Below are 17,100 nucleotides of genomic sequence, written 5' to 3'. Positions count from 1 at the left end.
CACAAACCATGAGATCATGACCTGAGCTGAAATCAAGAGTCGGGTCTTAACTGACTGAGCCACTCCGGTGCTCCATGTATTATTTTTAAATATATAGATTCCAAAGTCAACAATTTACCACTAGAACGTGGACTACCTGGTAACAGTAAGATTGAAGGGTTTGAGGTAGCTAGTGATTTAAGAGCATACTAATAATTTATTTATATCAAGGATCACAGGCGCATAGTATAGTTAATGGTAACCGGTCACTTAGGTTAAATTGAATTATGCTGCAGTAGCAAACAATTTCCAGATCTCAGTGACTGAACACAACAATTTCTCATCCTTGCAAAGTCCTGTGGGTGTGTAGGCAACTCACCACCAGTGCTGACTCAGTGCTCCAGCCTGCTTAGGGAACTTAAATATCAGTATGTGCTTCCTCAATTTTGATGGCAGAGGGAGTGCCCTGGAGATTCTCCACGCTGGCAATTAAAATGCTTCTGCCCTGACACTTCTCACATTTTATTGGCCAGAGCAAGGTTTATAGCCACAGTCCTTCACCTCCTGCGTGCGTGTGTATATGTGTGTGTGCGCACGCACGTGCAGAGGAGAACTGGAAATCCTGGCCAATAGCATTAATGTCTACACTCATCCACCCATCCAAGGAAAACTCTAAAGGAGATATGGAAACATTGGGGACAAAGTTACAAGTCAGGGTGCAAAATATTGGACAGAGTAGCTAAGAGAAGTATAAAACCGTAAGTTTCACCTCAATTGATTTAAAAGCAAAAACATACAAACAAAAACCCCTCAACTTGAATATCTAACTCCTCACCTTCCTCAAATATACTTTAAAAAGACACTGAATACGGAAAGTAATGTTTGATCTATTTGGTAGCTCAATGTATTTTCAGCTTAAAATATCAACTTTTTTAAAACATAAAACTGGGGAAAAGATATTTATAGGGGAAAGGCTGTAGTTAGGAAATGGCTCATTAGTCACTTTTAATCAAACTTAATATAAAACATGGACAGAAGCCTCTTTGTTTTTTTCAAATACTGACGGGAGAATGTCAGTGGTACATGCAGAGTCATTTTAGTATTAAGAGTCTTTACCTGGCTTAGAAAATAAAGTAAAAACCTTTGAAAATTAAAAAAAAAAAAAGCTTTTAGGGAGGATGCTGTTTCAGGCCAGAGGGTGAAGCATTTTGTATTCTTCCATACTTAATACATGTAGGGGAAACTTCTGAGGCTTAACACTAAGTGGCAATTCACTTTTGAAAGGGCTACCAAGGAGGAGAACATTTCATCAGTTTAATACCTGATTCCTAAACAATTGTGGCTGCTTCCAACACCCCAGGGCAGGGCAGTGTGGTGACTTTTGCGGGCCCTAGTCACCTTGTGCATCCCTTCCCCCATGAAAAACAAGTAAGAATTATGTTTTACATTTGTTTCAGGGTAATTACAAGCGTTAACAAGTCCAGGTTATATTTTCCATTTTTAAAAGGAATTCAAACATTTTCATGAACACCTAGAAGCATCCTGGGCCCTAGGCACTCTGCCTAATGGATCCTCGGCCACTGGCTAAGAGCACACTGACAGGCCAAGCAAGAATCACTTATCTTCATTAAACAGACTATGGCGTACAGAGGGAAGAATGCCTCTACCCCACATTCTCACTGGTGCAGGTAAGAACTTTTTAAAGTATGTTGCTTTCACCACCTAAGTTCCAGTTGTTTGTTGTTAGGATGGAATGACTGACTTATATATATTCCTTAGCAGCTCAAACTGTGGCTACAGTAAGTTTTGAAATCGTTATGTATTACTTTTACTTGGCTAGTAACAAAGGACGATTAGGATGTTTTTTCAAATTTTCCTCAATCTACCTAATATCTATAGTGTTTCAGAGAACATAGATATGGGTCATTATACTTAAGTGACTAGGTTTTTGTTTTTTGGTTTTTTTTTTAATTGGAGGCTAATGGGGTCACCTGGTGGCTCAGTTGGTTAAGCAACAGACTCGATTTCAGCTCAGGTCAAGACTCACAGGTCGTGAGTTTTAGTCCTGTATTGGGCTCTGTGCTGACAGCGCAGAGCCTGCTTGGTATTCTGTCTCTCCCTCTCTCTTTCTGTCTTTCCCCTGCTCATGCTTGCACAGCACACCCTCTCTCTCAAAATAAATAAATAAACTTTAAAAAATTAAAAACATAGAATATGATGATGCAAATGAGAATGTCACTGAGCACTGAAATTCGCTGACCTGGACAGGTGAGCGGATTCACTGGTTATATAATGTATCATTTAAAGAAATTAAAATGAACAGTATTGACGTTTTCCTTTGTAGTCAGCAGTGATGAATGTCTTAAAAATGATATTGTACTTGCTTTCCAAAGACCAACAAAGAACTATACATAAAGACAGGATTTGAAGAGCCAGAAATTCTACTAGATCTGTTTGACTAATATCATCAAAGCGATCAGAATAAAAATGAAGTTACAGCATGTAAAGGAAGTAGGTTTTAAGGAATTGGGAAAGCATGAATTAAAAGGAAGAATCATGAAATAAATAGAACTAAAACATATAGTCTGGTCAGCTACTAATTTAGTGTGGCTTTAAGGATGTACAAAATTCTTGATAAAATGGCTGCATTAGAAGGAAGTGGGATTAGTTCCCCCAGGCTCCTCCACCTCCCCTGTGATTATATAAGGAAATATGGTAAACCAGACTATAATGGGGGGGGGGGGGGAAGGGGTGGACTGGAATCACAGAGCTGCTTTCAAAGCCCACACTTACCTTGTCTGGCCTCAAGCAACGAATGATAAGCATCCTTTGAAACTCATTTGCTTTATCTTCCCAATTTTCAGGAAAAACCTCATGATGTGGTTCCTAAAATTACAGTAGATAGAATTCAATTCTATTTTGGAGATTATTTCCCAAGAGAACAGTATTTTGATATATAAGCTGATTTTTAGAGAAACCATGTAATGACTTAATGAAATCAAGAATACTAATGTAAATTTTATCAGGTGGGGGCAAAGTTATGAAATAAGGAATGAAATGAAAATTTAAAACACCACAAAGGAATCAAAACTAGGGCATGAATTAAGCAGGTTAATGTCAATATGAATATAAATCATTAGACAAAATGAATCTCCTTATTAAAAATGTACATATGGAGTGCTCCCATTATTTCTCCAAAGGCATTTAAAAATCTACCCACTACTGCCACCATCTATTTATAAAAAGAAATATATATTATAAAAGAAGAAAATTTATTATTATAAATTTATTATATTTCCTGTTTTGAACAAAGTTTTGGTATCTTCTTTATAAAGGTATATTTGAAAATGTATATAGTAAAAAAAAAAAAAAAAAAGAAAATGTATATATTAAAAAGAAGCCAAAACAGAGAGAGCTATTAAAAATATGTAAGAGAGGTATTAAGAACCCAAGAGGGGTAAATTTCAAAAAAAGAAAAAAAAGGAGACATTTGGAATCTTAAAACCTCAGGGAAAGCTATGTAGTATCTCAGATTAGAAATCTCCATGCTTCAGCATAGTCAGTAAAATCTCTATTTCAAATTAGAATGAAGTACTCACAAAAACCTATTTGTGTCTAGGAAATATATTAAAACTATTTTTTAAATGTTTATTTATTTTTGAGAGAGAGACAGAGACAGAGTATGAGCAGGGAAGGGGCAGAGAGAAAGAGAGACACAGAATCTGAGGCAGGCTCCAGGCTCTGAGCTGTCAGCACAGAGTCTGATGTGGGGCTCGAACTCACAGACTGTGAAATCATGACCTGAGCCGAAGTCGGAAGCTTAACCCAACTGTGTCACCCAGGCGCCCCTCAAGGAAATATGTTTTTATTACTAACAGGGAGAGATCCAACAGCAATCCAGTCCAAATGTTTGAATTTATGTGTAAATACAATCTCACTGTCATGTCTGCTGCAAGAAGTAGGTAAATATTCTCCATATATCTGGGTCTTTATTTCCTCTTCCCGTCTTCCCTAAGGAGAGCTCTTTCTTGCATAATTAAATCCAAGAAAGCAGAATGTGGAGAGAAGAAATAAAGGAGTGGGAAAAAAATAACTACAAATTGGCAAAATATTAGCCCTTATCCTAAAAAAAAAAAAAAAAAAAGTGAGGAAAGGCAACAATTTCTATGTATTCTAGAAGGAAATTGTTTTACACTTTGTCCTGACTATAATAGTCTCCAATTCGTGAGATAGGGCCCCATGAAAAATTGCTTGAGAACTATTAGCTTTTCCCTCTGAAAGAGGGGGGAGGTGGAAATTTTCTTTTGTCCATGGTTCTTCTAGGTAGACTAAAAACTAAATTTACATGAAACAGATTAACAGGAGAAAAAAATCTAGCATTTGATTACATGTACACAGAGGGTCCAATAATGAAAATGAGACCCAAAGAAATGATCAAGGCAGGTAGTTTTTATACTTTTTAGACAAAGAGACCATAAATCTGTGAGGAATTGACAGATCAAAGACAATTTAACTTTGGGAGTTTCAGTTAATAAGGAATACTAAATAGAATTTGGGGTGGGGCAGTAAATGAGTAGAAAGTAACAAGGGTGTTGATACAGCCTTCTGTGCTCCAAATTTCTTATCTCTGGTGATAAGGATATCTCTTTTACCTCCCGGTACAGGAAGGGTATCTTTCACATGGGAGATTTATTTCCTGCTTTCAGGGGCGGGTCTGAGTGTCCTTGCATAGGCTGTCACTTAAGTAACTTTTTAAAATAATCAATATGCCAAAGTGGCATATTTTGGGTAGCCTGCCCTTGGCCCCTACACCTCATGTCAAATGACAAAAATGTTTATATTAGCTTATATCCTGGATTTAGAAAATCTAAACAATAGCTCTTTTGTAAAATCTTTAACTCACCTGCTATTATGATTACAAAATCTAAATTGTTAATAAGTAAAAATTTGGCATGGAAATTCAAACAGAATATTTTAAGGACCATGCATTTCTACACATTTCAAGGATTTGAATAGAAGTTCAAAACAAAACCATCAATTTAGAAGGTGCCGATGAGGTGAGGGGCGCCTGGGTGGCTCAGTCGGTTGAGTGGCCGACTTCGGCTCAGGTCATGATCTCACGGTCCGTGAGTTCGAGCCCCGCGTCGGGCTCTGTGCTGACAGCTCAGAGCCTGGAGCCTGTTTCGGATTCTGTGTCTCCCTCTCTCTGACCCTCCCCCATTCATGCTCTGTCTCTCCCTGTCTCAAAATAAATTAAAAAACGTTAAAAAATTTAAAAAAAAAAAAATAGAAGTGCCGATGATATAAATCGAAACCCTGATTTCAATGTCTGACCAGTTGTTTAAAGTTTACCTAAATCTTGTTTTTTATTCAAAATAAAAAAGAAATTTAGCATTATTTTCTCCATTTAAAAACTTTGGAAAAAGCAAAAGTGTTAAGAACATACCAAACTATCATACACTTTTTTCCATCCATCCTTTAAGTGCATAAACTCCCTACGAATGGTTTTGAAGGAAGGTAAATCATCTAGTCGACATATTTCATCCCAGGATTTTTGTGGGAGCCAGGTACAAGGGTTGGTATGAGGATTATCCAATCCAATCCCACCAGTTAGCAGAAATCTCCACTCGGCTTTATTAACCTTCGGAAAACAAAGTAGCATGAAGAATCAGAAATGAATTCATCATGTGTACATAGTAAATTTAAACCATTGAAAAAGAACTGGCTATTGATTTTCAAGTTTCAAGTATTGTCCTTATGAAATTCTATAGCTAGTGGTATAGCAGTTCAGTATTTATTCATAAGAAAACATTTATCCATTATAACCGGTTTTGAAAATCGTTCCATTCTAGATAACCACTTTTTGATCATTTTCCTCCAGAATTACTAATCTAAACTTAAAAATTCTATCTGAATAAATGTTTTCCAAAATGACTGCTTGGCGTCTTACTGGCTCTAAAAATTGTGGGAAGACAGAGGGGAGGAGCTGGGGGAATCAGCAAAATGAAGGCAAGTGGGAGAGATAGGTTTCCAGGTAGGGAGTAAAGAAATCACAGGAATCAAAGGTACAGCGTAGGGAATATCGTCAGTGGTGTTGTAGCAGTGGTCGATGGTAGTTACACTTGCGGTACAGAGTTGATGAATTACTATGTCGTGCACCTGAAACCCATGCAACATTGGTGCGAACTATACTCAAAAGATAAACAAAAATAAAAATAGATAAAATAAAAACGGTGGGAAGACAGAAAGCCATCAATCTGCCATATCTTCAATTATTTTCCATAAAAAGGAAATGAGGTACTGCTATGAAACTTTTGCAAGAAATGCAAGAAAAATGCCTTTACTCCTTCAGAATTCAGCCAATGTATCACCAGACAAAAATCAATAAATCTTTAGCACCTAAGTGAATAAAAGAGTGCATTTATACGATACTCTCTCATTCTTAAGGTGCGTCTTTTATTTTAAATGAATAGATTTGAAACATAGTAAAAATTTATGAAAGGTATTATTAAGCTCCAATGGTTAGATTGGACTAACTTGCACAAGTTCTTAAAAACATTACCATATACTCTATATGATTACTTGATGTAAATATATCAACATATTTAGTAAATATATATACATACTTACATAAGATTCTAATAGAAACTATTTTATTTAAACTAAAACATACAGAGATTTAAGGAATAACTACATAATGGACTCTGCTTTATTTATTTTGCCCCCTGTGTGAAGTTCAGTCTAGTTGTGATCTCTTGCCTTAACTGCAATAATTGTTTAATCGTTTACAACCATCTTGTGAATACACACACATACTCCCATACAAATTAGTAAATTAATGAATCAATGTTAATGTTTTTCCTACAAATTATAACAGTACTGACCGCACGTTCATGTAGCAGCAGATTCATAGTTAGACAAAAGGAAAAGAGTAGTTTATCCTTTTCAAAGAGTGATCGGCAGACATTAACATACAGGGAGTAAGTAAAGTGATCCTTGAGAATTTGAAGCCTACAGGTCAACAGAAAGAGAAGTGAATAAATAAAAAATGCATTATACTTTAAAGAAAATGCTCTTAAGGAAACCTATTATAAACCATTTAGATGTATATTCTTCTAATCAGCTTTCTGGTCAATTACCCCCAAAACAATCAAGGATTGTCATTAACTGGGTGCACCAATTTGAGAGCTACACAATGTAGAAACACTTCAGTAGAATTGCATTTTACTGTTGACTGATTTTTTAAAAAACACTTAATCTTTCTTTCAGAAAAGAGTCAATGCATGGTACATTAATCTGTTGCGTTTAAAGATTTGTGGATGATTTTTAACTATAAAGCATTTCTTAGGGTAAAATTTGATTTTCTTATTCCATAAATGCTTCCAAATGTTGTATGTTTTATATTAAATTAACAGATTAAAATTCATAGCTCCTTTATTAAATTAACATTTAGTACTGTGCTACTCTGCTCATAAGTCCATAAAAGCTAGAGAAATCACAAAACTTGATAAATTACATTTTTTTTAAGTTTATTTGTTTTGAGAGTGCATGTGCGCATGCGTGGGGCAGGGGCACAGAGAGAGAGAGAGAGAGAGAGAGAGAGAGAGAGAGATAGAGAGAGAGAATGAATCCGAAGCAGGCTCCATACTCAGCACAGCGCCTGATGCAGGGCCTGATCTCAGGACCCCGAAATCATGACCTGAGCCAATATCAAGAGTCAGATGCCTAAACAACTGAGCCACCCAGGCACCCCAAGTACATTTTTATTTACTACATAGACAGAACATGAAAATATGAATAATCGCAATATTTGCAACTAACAACTTTATAGTAAGTCCTAACATGTGTGATCTGTATCCATAGCATGTACATAACACTTTAAACATTTTCATGTAATTATCTCATAAGGAAAATAAACGATCATTGAAACAAAAATTTCACAAATGTTTTATTATATTAGTTATAATAGTTATAATAGAAATAAAACAGTTGGCTGAAACCTTTGTGGAGAGCTAATGATTGACAAGGGCTGAAACTGAGCAGACCAATTTACCCGAAGGAAAAATTAGCAGAGTTTGATTTTGATGAAGAAAAATTTTATCAGTGTTTCTTAATGTGTCTAGAAAAAATAATCTACCAGTACCACCATATTGTGGCTATTTTCAAACTAATATCCCAGGGTACGGATCATCACAACTCTATTTTTTTCCTTACTGGCCTATTTCTTTAATTATTTTGTCCCCGGCCAGCATTCTCATAAAGAAAATTAAACAAATTGATGCATTTTATTTCTGGTTGAGAACTCTGAAAAGGGGCTTGATAGAGAGGGCTTTGAAACTAGTTGCTGAAATGTAGTTGAATTCTCTGAAGATTTAAAATAATAATACTACTCCTGTCCCCATTTTTATGCTAATAATGGTCTGTTCACACTTAGTATTTAATTTGTCTCATCTGTAACAGTACAATTAATACAGGGCAACTCAGACTTGGTCTTTCTAGAATAAAATAAAAATGTCTACACTTTAAGACAAATTTCTTCTTGTAGATAGGAAGATTGAAGGGAAAATTATAATCGTCACTCATATTACAAGTTCAAGGTCAGTCTCATCAATGATAAAAATGCAGATTAAAATACAATATTTTAATAATCTGTTACAGTGAAAAAGGATAAAAATGATCATTTTCAATGCTAATGCATGACACAGGGATATAAGATCATTGATGTTCCCTCAGTGGAGTTGTATATTTGAATAACTTTCCAGGAAAGGAATTTATATCAGGAGTCTGAAAGAAGTAAACACCTTCGTTCTGATTTTGGGATTCTAGCATACGGAAATAATTACCCGTGTGGACATTTATACTTATTGCAGTATTAGCTATAATTCAAAGGCTGGAGATTACTTGTGAGTCTTACATTAAGAAAATTATGGCACATTCATAAAGTGATATATTGTGCAACTATTAAAAATAGTTTCAGAAGAATATTTAATAACATGGAAAAAATGATCTTGATAGAAGTGGAAGGAAAAAACAACAGTGTGTGTGTGTGTGTGTGTGTCCACTTGTTTTCTCAGAGAGAGAGAGATTTCAGTTTGGTCCCTTTGACAAAGCTCTATCCTTGTTAGGTTTTTGTTTCTGTACTTACAGGTGTTTTGCAATAGTTATTTATTTATTTTATTATATTAACATTTTATAAGAAACAGATGAACCAAATTATGGCTATTTCACAGTACATCTCATAGCAATCATAACATATGTTTTTGTAATACTTAAGTAAGAATTACTACGAATAATAGCCATCAGAAGGCAAACAAAAATGGAGTGCATGTGTGGCTCAATCAGTTAAGCGTCCAACTTCGGCTCAGGTCATTTTCTTCTCATGGCCCATGGTTCGAGCCCCACATCGGGCTCTGCGCTGACAGCTCAGAGCCTGGAGCCTGCTTCCGATTCTGTGTCTCCCTCTCTTTCTGGCCCTCCCCAGCTCACACTCTGTCTCACTCTCTCTCAAAAATAAATACTAAAAATAAATGTTATTTTAAAAACAGAAGGCAAACAAAAATGCGGTGCATGGGTGGCTCAGTCAGTTAAGTGTCTGACTTCAGCTCAAGTCATGATCTCATGGTTTATAGGTTCAAGCCCTGCATCGAGTTTTGTGCTGACAGCTCAGAACCTGGAGCCTGCTTCAGATTCTGTGTCTCCCTCGCTCTCTGCCCCTCCCCCACTTGTGTTCTGTCTCTCTCTCTCTCTCTCAAAAATAAATAAATATAAAAAAAATTTTTAAAAGCAAACAAAAATGAAATGTTTTTGTTGCTGAGTAAAATAAGAGATAATTTTATTAGTTGTTACAAGTTTATATCCTTAAACACCATCAGTCTTAACCTCCCAATCTCCTTCACCTGGCAACCACCACTTTACTGTTTTTCTCTTAAAGGCATGATTTTTTTTTTTTTTTTTTGATTCCATATATAGGTGATATCACACGGTACTTGTCTTTCCCTGACTGATCTTGGTTAGCATAATGTGCTCACGGTCAATCTATGTCCAAATGGCAGAACATACATGCAGAAGAATGAAAACGGACACCTATCTCATACCACTCACAAAAATTAACTCAAAATGGGTCAAAGACCTAAACATAAGCCCTAAAACCATAAAATTTCTAACAGGAAGAAAACTGTCAATACTGATTTTAGCAATGGTTTTCTTGGACATGACGCTAAAAGCATAAAAAAAGCAAAAATCAACAAATGGGACTACATCAAACCCAAAAGCTTCTGCACAACAAAAGAAACTATTAACAAAATAGCACCCAGAGATAAACCCATGCTTATATGGGCAATTAATCTATGACAAAGGAGGCAAAAATATACAATGGGGGAAAAGACACTCTCTTCAACAAATGGTGCTGGGAAAACTGGACAGTTACATGCAAAAGAATAAAACTGGAGCATTTTCTGACAACATACAAATAAAATGGATTAAAGACCTAAATGTGAGACCTGAAACCATAAAGCTTCTAGGAGAAAACAGGCAGTAATTTCTTTGACACTGGGTTTAGCAACATTTTTCTAGATAAGTTGCCTTAGGCCAGGGAAACAAAAGCAAAAATAAACTATTGAGACTACACCAAAAATAAAAAGCTTTTGCACAGTGAAGGAAACCATCAACAAAACAAAAAGTCAACCTACTGAATGGGATAAGAGATTCACAAATGATTTATCTGATAACGGATTAATATCCAGAATATATAAACAACTTATACAACTCAAAACCAAAAAAACCCAAATAATCTGACTAAAAAATGGGCAGAGGACCTGAGTAGATATTTTCCCAAAGACATACAGATGTCAAACAGACACATGAAAAGATGCTTGATATTACTAGTCATCAAGGAGATGCAAATCAAAACCACGGTGAGGTATGACCTGACACCTGTCAGAGTCACTAGAATCAAAAAGACAAGAAATAACCAGCATTGGTGAGGATGTGGAGAAAAAGGAACTCTAGTGCACTGTTAGGGGAAAAGTAAACTGGTGCAGCCACTGTGGAAAATAGTATGGAAGGTCCTCAAAAACTTAAAAATAAAAATACCCAGTGATTCTACTACTGGGCATTTAACCAAAGATAAAGGAAAACACTAATTTGGAAAATATATGCACACCTATGATTATTGCAGCATTATTTATAATAGCCAAGAAATGGAAGCAGCCCAAGTGTCCATCAATTGATGAACAGATAAAGAAAATGTGTTTGTGTGTGTGTATGTATATATGTATATATACATATGTGTATATATACATGTATATACATATGTGTATATATGTGTGTGAGTATATATATATACATATATATATATATATATATACGCATATATACATACACACACACACACACACAAACACAATGGAATATTCCTCAGTCATAGAAAAGAATGAGATCTTGCCATTTGCAACAACATGGTTGAGACTACAGGGTATTATCCTAAGTGAAATATGTCAGAGAAAGACAAATACCATATGACTTAACTCCTATGTGGAATCTAAAAAACAAAACAAATAAAGACACAAAAAGCAGAAACCGATCCATGAATACAGAGAACTTATGGTTGCCAGAGGGGAGGGGTTGGGGGAAGATGAGCAAAATGGATGAAGGGGACTGGGAGATACAGGTTTCCAGTTATTATGGAACGAATAAGTCACAGGAATAAAAGGTACAGCATCGGGAATAAGTCAATGGTATTGCAATAGTGTTGTCTGGTGACAGACGGCAGCTATGCTTGTGGTGAGTGTAGCACAACATATGGTCTTGTCTGATCACTATGTTGTACACCATACACCCGAAACTATATATATATAACATTGTGTGTCAACTATACTTAGAGAGAGAGAGAGAGAGAGAAAGGGCAGCCATAGGAGAAAATTTTTGCAAACCCATGTACCAAATAGTTAATACCCCAAATATACAAAGAACTAAGAATTTAATAACAAGAAAACAATCTGATCAAAAAATTGACAGAAGATCTAAATAGACATTTTTCTAAAGAGGACATTAAAATGGCCAACAGGCGCATGAACAGATGTTCAGTATCACCAATTACCAGAAAAATGCAAATCAAAACTACAGTGAGAGATCACCTCACACCGAAAAGAACGGCTATCATCGAGAAGTCAAGATATAGTAAGTGCTGGTGAGGATGTGGTGAAAAGGAGCCCTTATACAACTCACATTTGTTTTCTTTCTGGCTAACGCCAGTTTGTTAACACAGATGGCCACTTCAGTTAGCAGGTGAGTTTGGGATGCGATTTCTGCCTTTGCAACCTCTTAATGTGCATTATATTCTGGTTTAATGTTTACTGAATCATAAAAGTGTTTTCTTTCTCTACTACCTTTGTGGAGAAAAAAACTTCTAGGTTGAGAAAAGATTTTGTTTTGATACTTCTACAATACACTAGCACACTGGGACACCACGTAACAATCAGAGTGAATAAACCACTGCACTGTACAAAACAATGTGGATTTCACAAATGCAATTCTGAGTGTAAGATGCCAGACACACAGGAGCACGTGCTGTGTGATTCCATTCACGTGATGTTCTCAAACAGACAAAACTGATCTACGGTGCTGGAAGTCGGGACAATCTTTACCTTGGTGGAAGGGGATTGGTCAGTCACTAAAAGGGACACAAAATGGGGTTTCTGGTTGTCGATAATGTTCTGGGTCTTGGTTTGGGTGCTAATTACACAGGTGTGCTCAATAATAAAAGCTCACTGAGTAAATACTTCTGATTTCTGCATGTCTCTGTGTGTATACTATAATTTCAATAAAAGTTTTCAAATACAGGGGCGCCTGGGTGGCTCAGTCGGTTGAGCATCCGACTCCGGCTCAGGTCACCATCTCACGGTTCGTGAGTTCAAGCCCCGCGTCGGGCTCTGTGCTGACAGGTCGGGGCCTGGAGCCTGCTTCTGATTCTGTTTCTCCCTCCCCTCAGCTCCTCCCCTGTTCATACTCTGTCTCTCTCTCAAAATAAATAAAGATAAAAAAAAATTTTTTTTTTAAGTTTTCAAATGTGGTCTTCTCCTTTACTCTTTGGTTGGCTCCAGAATTACACTTTCAGGATCACTGGAGTCATGAATATGACTTTCATTGTATTTAAATTAAAGAATTTTAATGAAAAAACACATATTTTGTTTTCTAGATTCTACCCAAGTCTCGTATCTGGCTGAAAGAATTTTATTTTCTCTAAATCATAAGGGACTATATCACAGTTATGAAGAAGCCCGTCATATCTGTGGATGAGTTCTAATTTGATGTAACAAGAGATAATAAAGCAACTAGTAAGTATTTGTGAAGCAAAAAATTGTTCTAATTTTTAAATCTTATACACAAAACATGTCTTTAAGAGACAAGAAATGTTCTTGTCTTTAAGAGACAGAGCAAAGAAATGTTCTTCTCTAGACTCCAGCAAATATCTTAATTTAAAACTAGTTAAGATGATGACATTTTGGTGGCTATTGTTGTAAGCAAGGTAGATAAATGAACTGCAGTGAAAGGCAAAACATCATTTATTGTTGTGGCTCCATGTGATTAGCACTGTGCTAAGTTCTGGGAATATTAAGAAACCTTTGCTTTGGGGAACTCAGAATCTAGTGTGAAAAGCAGACCTGCCTGTTCAATTAACTAACAGAATGCAAATAGCTGGGAACTTTTCTAAGGAAGATCGCTTATAATTTTGTTTCCTATGCTTCAGTAATCCTTGCTACCCTTGAAAATTCCAGGTACTGGAAGACATAGAGAAATAAACTAAACTTTTCAAAGATCGTAACATAAAAACATACTTTAAACTCCACCACCATGCAATTCTTCCTGAAGATACTCACTCGCTCCTCACTCTCATGGGGAGACAGCTGAAAAATCGCTAAACCATGTGTCAGTCTTACACCTTTACTGACCTCATATTCAAGCTTGTAAAATAATGATACAAGAAATTGTTCAGTCTGAGAATATTCAACATTTAGTGGAGTTCTATCATGATAAATGACGGGAATTCGATTCGATTTTCAGGATTTTAGCATTTTGAATTTCTAAAAAACAATTCTTCGCTGCCAAGTGGTTAAGTATTAAATTGGGTTTCCTTTGTGGGTATGAACAGTCAAGAAACTGAAGTATGTAGCTTCGTATTGATCAAAAAAGTTAGTTTAATGTCAAAGTAAAATTTGTCTCACTGATAACTAATAAAATGACATTTTATTCTCTCATGCTTTTACTGTAAGGTCTTAATTCCACTACTGATTACAGTAGCCAACAATAAAATAAACTATTTTTTATCAATAAGAATAACACAAATAATCACAACAGAATATTTTTTTACAACCCTGTTATTGGACAAACTGTAAATCTGTGTATATCAAAATGTAAATTTAAAACTTTTGGAACGCTAGGTTACAGAGGGTAAGAGTCCTGTCTTTCAGGGATATTAACTCTTCTTTCCCTATCTCCCATCACAAATACATTTTGCACATGATAAACAGAGATAAATGTTTCCTCTTTTTATGATTACATTGTAATCCTATCTCCCTGTAAGTGATTTCCTGGCAGACTGAATTTGGTCACATCTGTTCCTCTTCTAACCCTCAAATTTATTTCTAGTACAATAATTAATTAAGTTTGCTTTAGCCATAACTGTAATGCTCACACCATTCTGTAACAACAATGAAAGGCATCGATTACTATATAATGTTCATGCACTGGTTAGTATTAGTATTAGTATTAGTATTAATTAGTATTTCTTTTACATACCTTTTTACTAAAACATCTGATTTCTCTGAATTTTCGATAGACAGGATGTAAAGGTTAATAAACCAGGTCAGTGAGTATTGGTACATGGGCTCGATGTTAGCTAGATCAGCGATAGAGAAGAACAGGATGGTGGAATGGACGGCAATAGGCCGATAGCCCATGCGGGTGGCATCAATCTTTTTCTCCGTCTCTTCGGCTACTTCCTGCTTTTGAGAAATCTCATTAGCCAAAGCCTTGGAGGAAGATAATATCTTAATAGCAGTTTCATCTTCTAATATATTGCCTTCTGAAGATGAAAGAACTTCTAAAATCTTGTCTTCTATTTCTTTTAACTGCCTGGAATAAAACACAATTTTCTCAGAAGAAAAAGAAGTCATTTAAAATCCCTTCATGCACACATTCTTGTATAAGAAACAAAGGGCTCGGAACCTAAAGAAATGCATCACTTTGTGACAAATACCCGTAACGGTGCTATTGTATAATTAATTTTTTTCTCACAAAATGTCAAAAAGTCAGGTTCTGCTCCACTTCTCTTTCCAACGATCATTTGCATGGGAACTAGAGAGAGAGGTGTAAACCAGTCTGCTCTGCCATCAAGTACCTCAGCCCTGAGTGCACAGAAAGTATCACTCCATTTAGTTTTTGAAGAGTTTCATGACTTCTAGAGCTTTGCCTTTTGTGTCTACGATAGAGATATTACAAGCAGAAAGTGGGATGCAACGTATTCTTTCAGACCATGCCCTGATGAAAAGAGATAATGTCAGCTACACAACGAATATTACAACTTTTGCCATGAGTTGTGGCAGCCTTCCGGTTCTTCCAGTGCCCTAGAACTTGTACGGAAGATTATACTCTCACGCAATTTTCCAGATTCACATAGAGGGCTTCTAATGCTTTAGATTTTCCTCTTCAATCTCCTCATTTGATGTTCCTACTAAATCTAACAAGATAGTTCTTTATAATGTACTCTAATCCATTCTAAGTGAATTTGAAACAAGTCAGAGCGATTTTGTGTTTCATAATGTGTGAAACCTTTTGTTTTCAGCTCCTTGTAGTATCAGGGCTTGCTTTTCCTCTTCGAGGTCTGGCCTTTCGCGTGCCACTACAATCCCCAACAACTGATCTTGCATCCCCTCAGACGTGATCATGAAGTTTAATAATGTTACCTGTAAATGAAAGAATATTCAAGAACTGCATCATTACATCTATTGAGAAAGCCTCCGCTTTTTTCAGTTCTGACCTTAAAATAGGCTCTATTTACTATGGTAGGAATATGTGAAAACTGGAATCTGTAGAGATGATGATTAAAGGTAAATGCAAGCTTGACTGCCAGATTAAAAACCCACCAAAGTTTCTCAGAGTCATAAATGCAGTATTTCAAAGGGTTTTGTTTGGTGATCAATTTTATTCCTGTTTCGAACTGGCCCAGTTTCTGACAACTGTTTAATCCTCAAATCAATTAGGGTCAGGTTGGAAGCTATCCTTCATACTGGCTGGACCAGCTGAGTTATAGGTTAAGGATCATAGTGGTGTCAAAAAGTAAAGGGAACTCTTACCAAGTGAGATAGGAGGAAAAAGAACACTATTATTACTTGAGTAGAGTATGTATGATGTTTACAATGTGATAATCATATTACATAATGTATGACACACAATATTATAATATGGCCTATTATACAATCGTGTTACAATATGAATAGCTACTATTGTGAACTAGGGAATGTACATTTTAATGGTGTCCATCAAGGCGCAGTCTACCAAGTTGAAGTCCACCAACTCCAAGGTGAAGTCTAAAGCTTCATCCCAGTATCTAATGGCTCTTACACGCTTTGGTTCTACATCTTAGAATTTCTCCTTCTCTGGTTCCTTCCCATAAGTAGGAAAGTAATCATGGTCAGGTCTCTCCTTTCATAAAGCAAATAAACTAGTAAGTCATTCTCTTGCTCTCCCACAATCCCCTTCAGCTGTGGAATGATCTCCCTTTGTGTTCTCACGACCGTATTTATTGAAACTGTTGTTTATATAAGCTTTCTGTCTCTATCTCATTTCATTTTTCAGCCCTCTACAGTCTACTCTCATCCCAGCCTCCACACATCCATAAATACCCACAGCAATAAACTATAGGAACTTTCTGGCTCTGGTCATCAATAAACCCATAAGTCAATAAATACTTACCTGACCTTGGGTTATGTTGAGCACTGTCCCCCAACCTTTATTCCCCCCCACCCCGGCCTTTTTAAACATCTATTTTGCAATCTGCCTGCCCTCTGCCCGTGTGTCTTGAGTTCAGGTCTGCACTTCCGTCTTGAGCATCACCTCTCACAC

At 36.2% G+C, this 17,100-nt stretch overlaps 1 protein-coding gene across 1 annotated transcript in view; it reads right to left on the bottom strand.

Annotated features, from left to right (window-relative positions):
• DNAH7 (dynein axonemal heavy chain 7) overlaps positions 1-17,100 on the bottom strand; it is a 263,621-nt gene that overhangs the window by 52,282 nt on the left and 194,239 nt on the right. The window contains exons 51-55 of the mRNA XM_053906776.1: positions 15,808-15,941; positions 14,776-15,111; positions 6,864-6,990; positions 5,426-5,620; positions 2,773-2,865 (exon numbers count right to left, since the gene is read on the bottom strand). Of these exons, the coding sequence (XP_053762751.1) occupies positions 2,773-2,865; positions 5,426-5,620; positions 6,864-6,990; positions 14,776-15,111; positions 15,808-15,941 (885 nt within the window). The remainder of the gene's footprint in view (positions 1-2,772; positions 2,866-5,425; positions 5,621-6,863; positions 6,991-14,775; positions 15,112-15,807; positions 15,942-17,100) is intronic.

Source organism: Panthera pardus, unplaced genomic scaffold (assembly GCF_024362965.1).
Source record: "Panthera pardus isolate Hobbes unplaced genomic scaffold, ASM2436296v1 HiC_scaffold_10, whole genome shotgun sequence".
NCBI lineage: Eukaryota > Metazoa > Chordata > Mammalia > Carnivora > Felidae > Panthera > Panthera pardus.
Note: the sequence above shows the minus strand (reverse complement) of the source record. Positions and strands in the feature narration are given on the sequence as shown.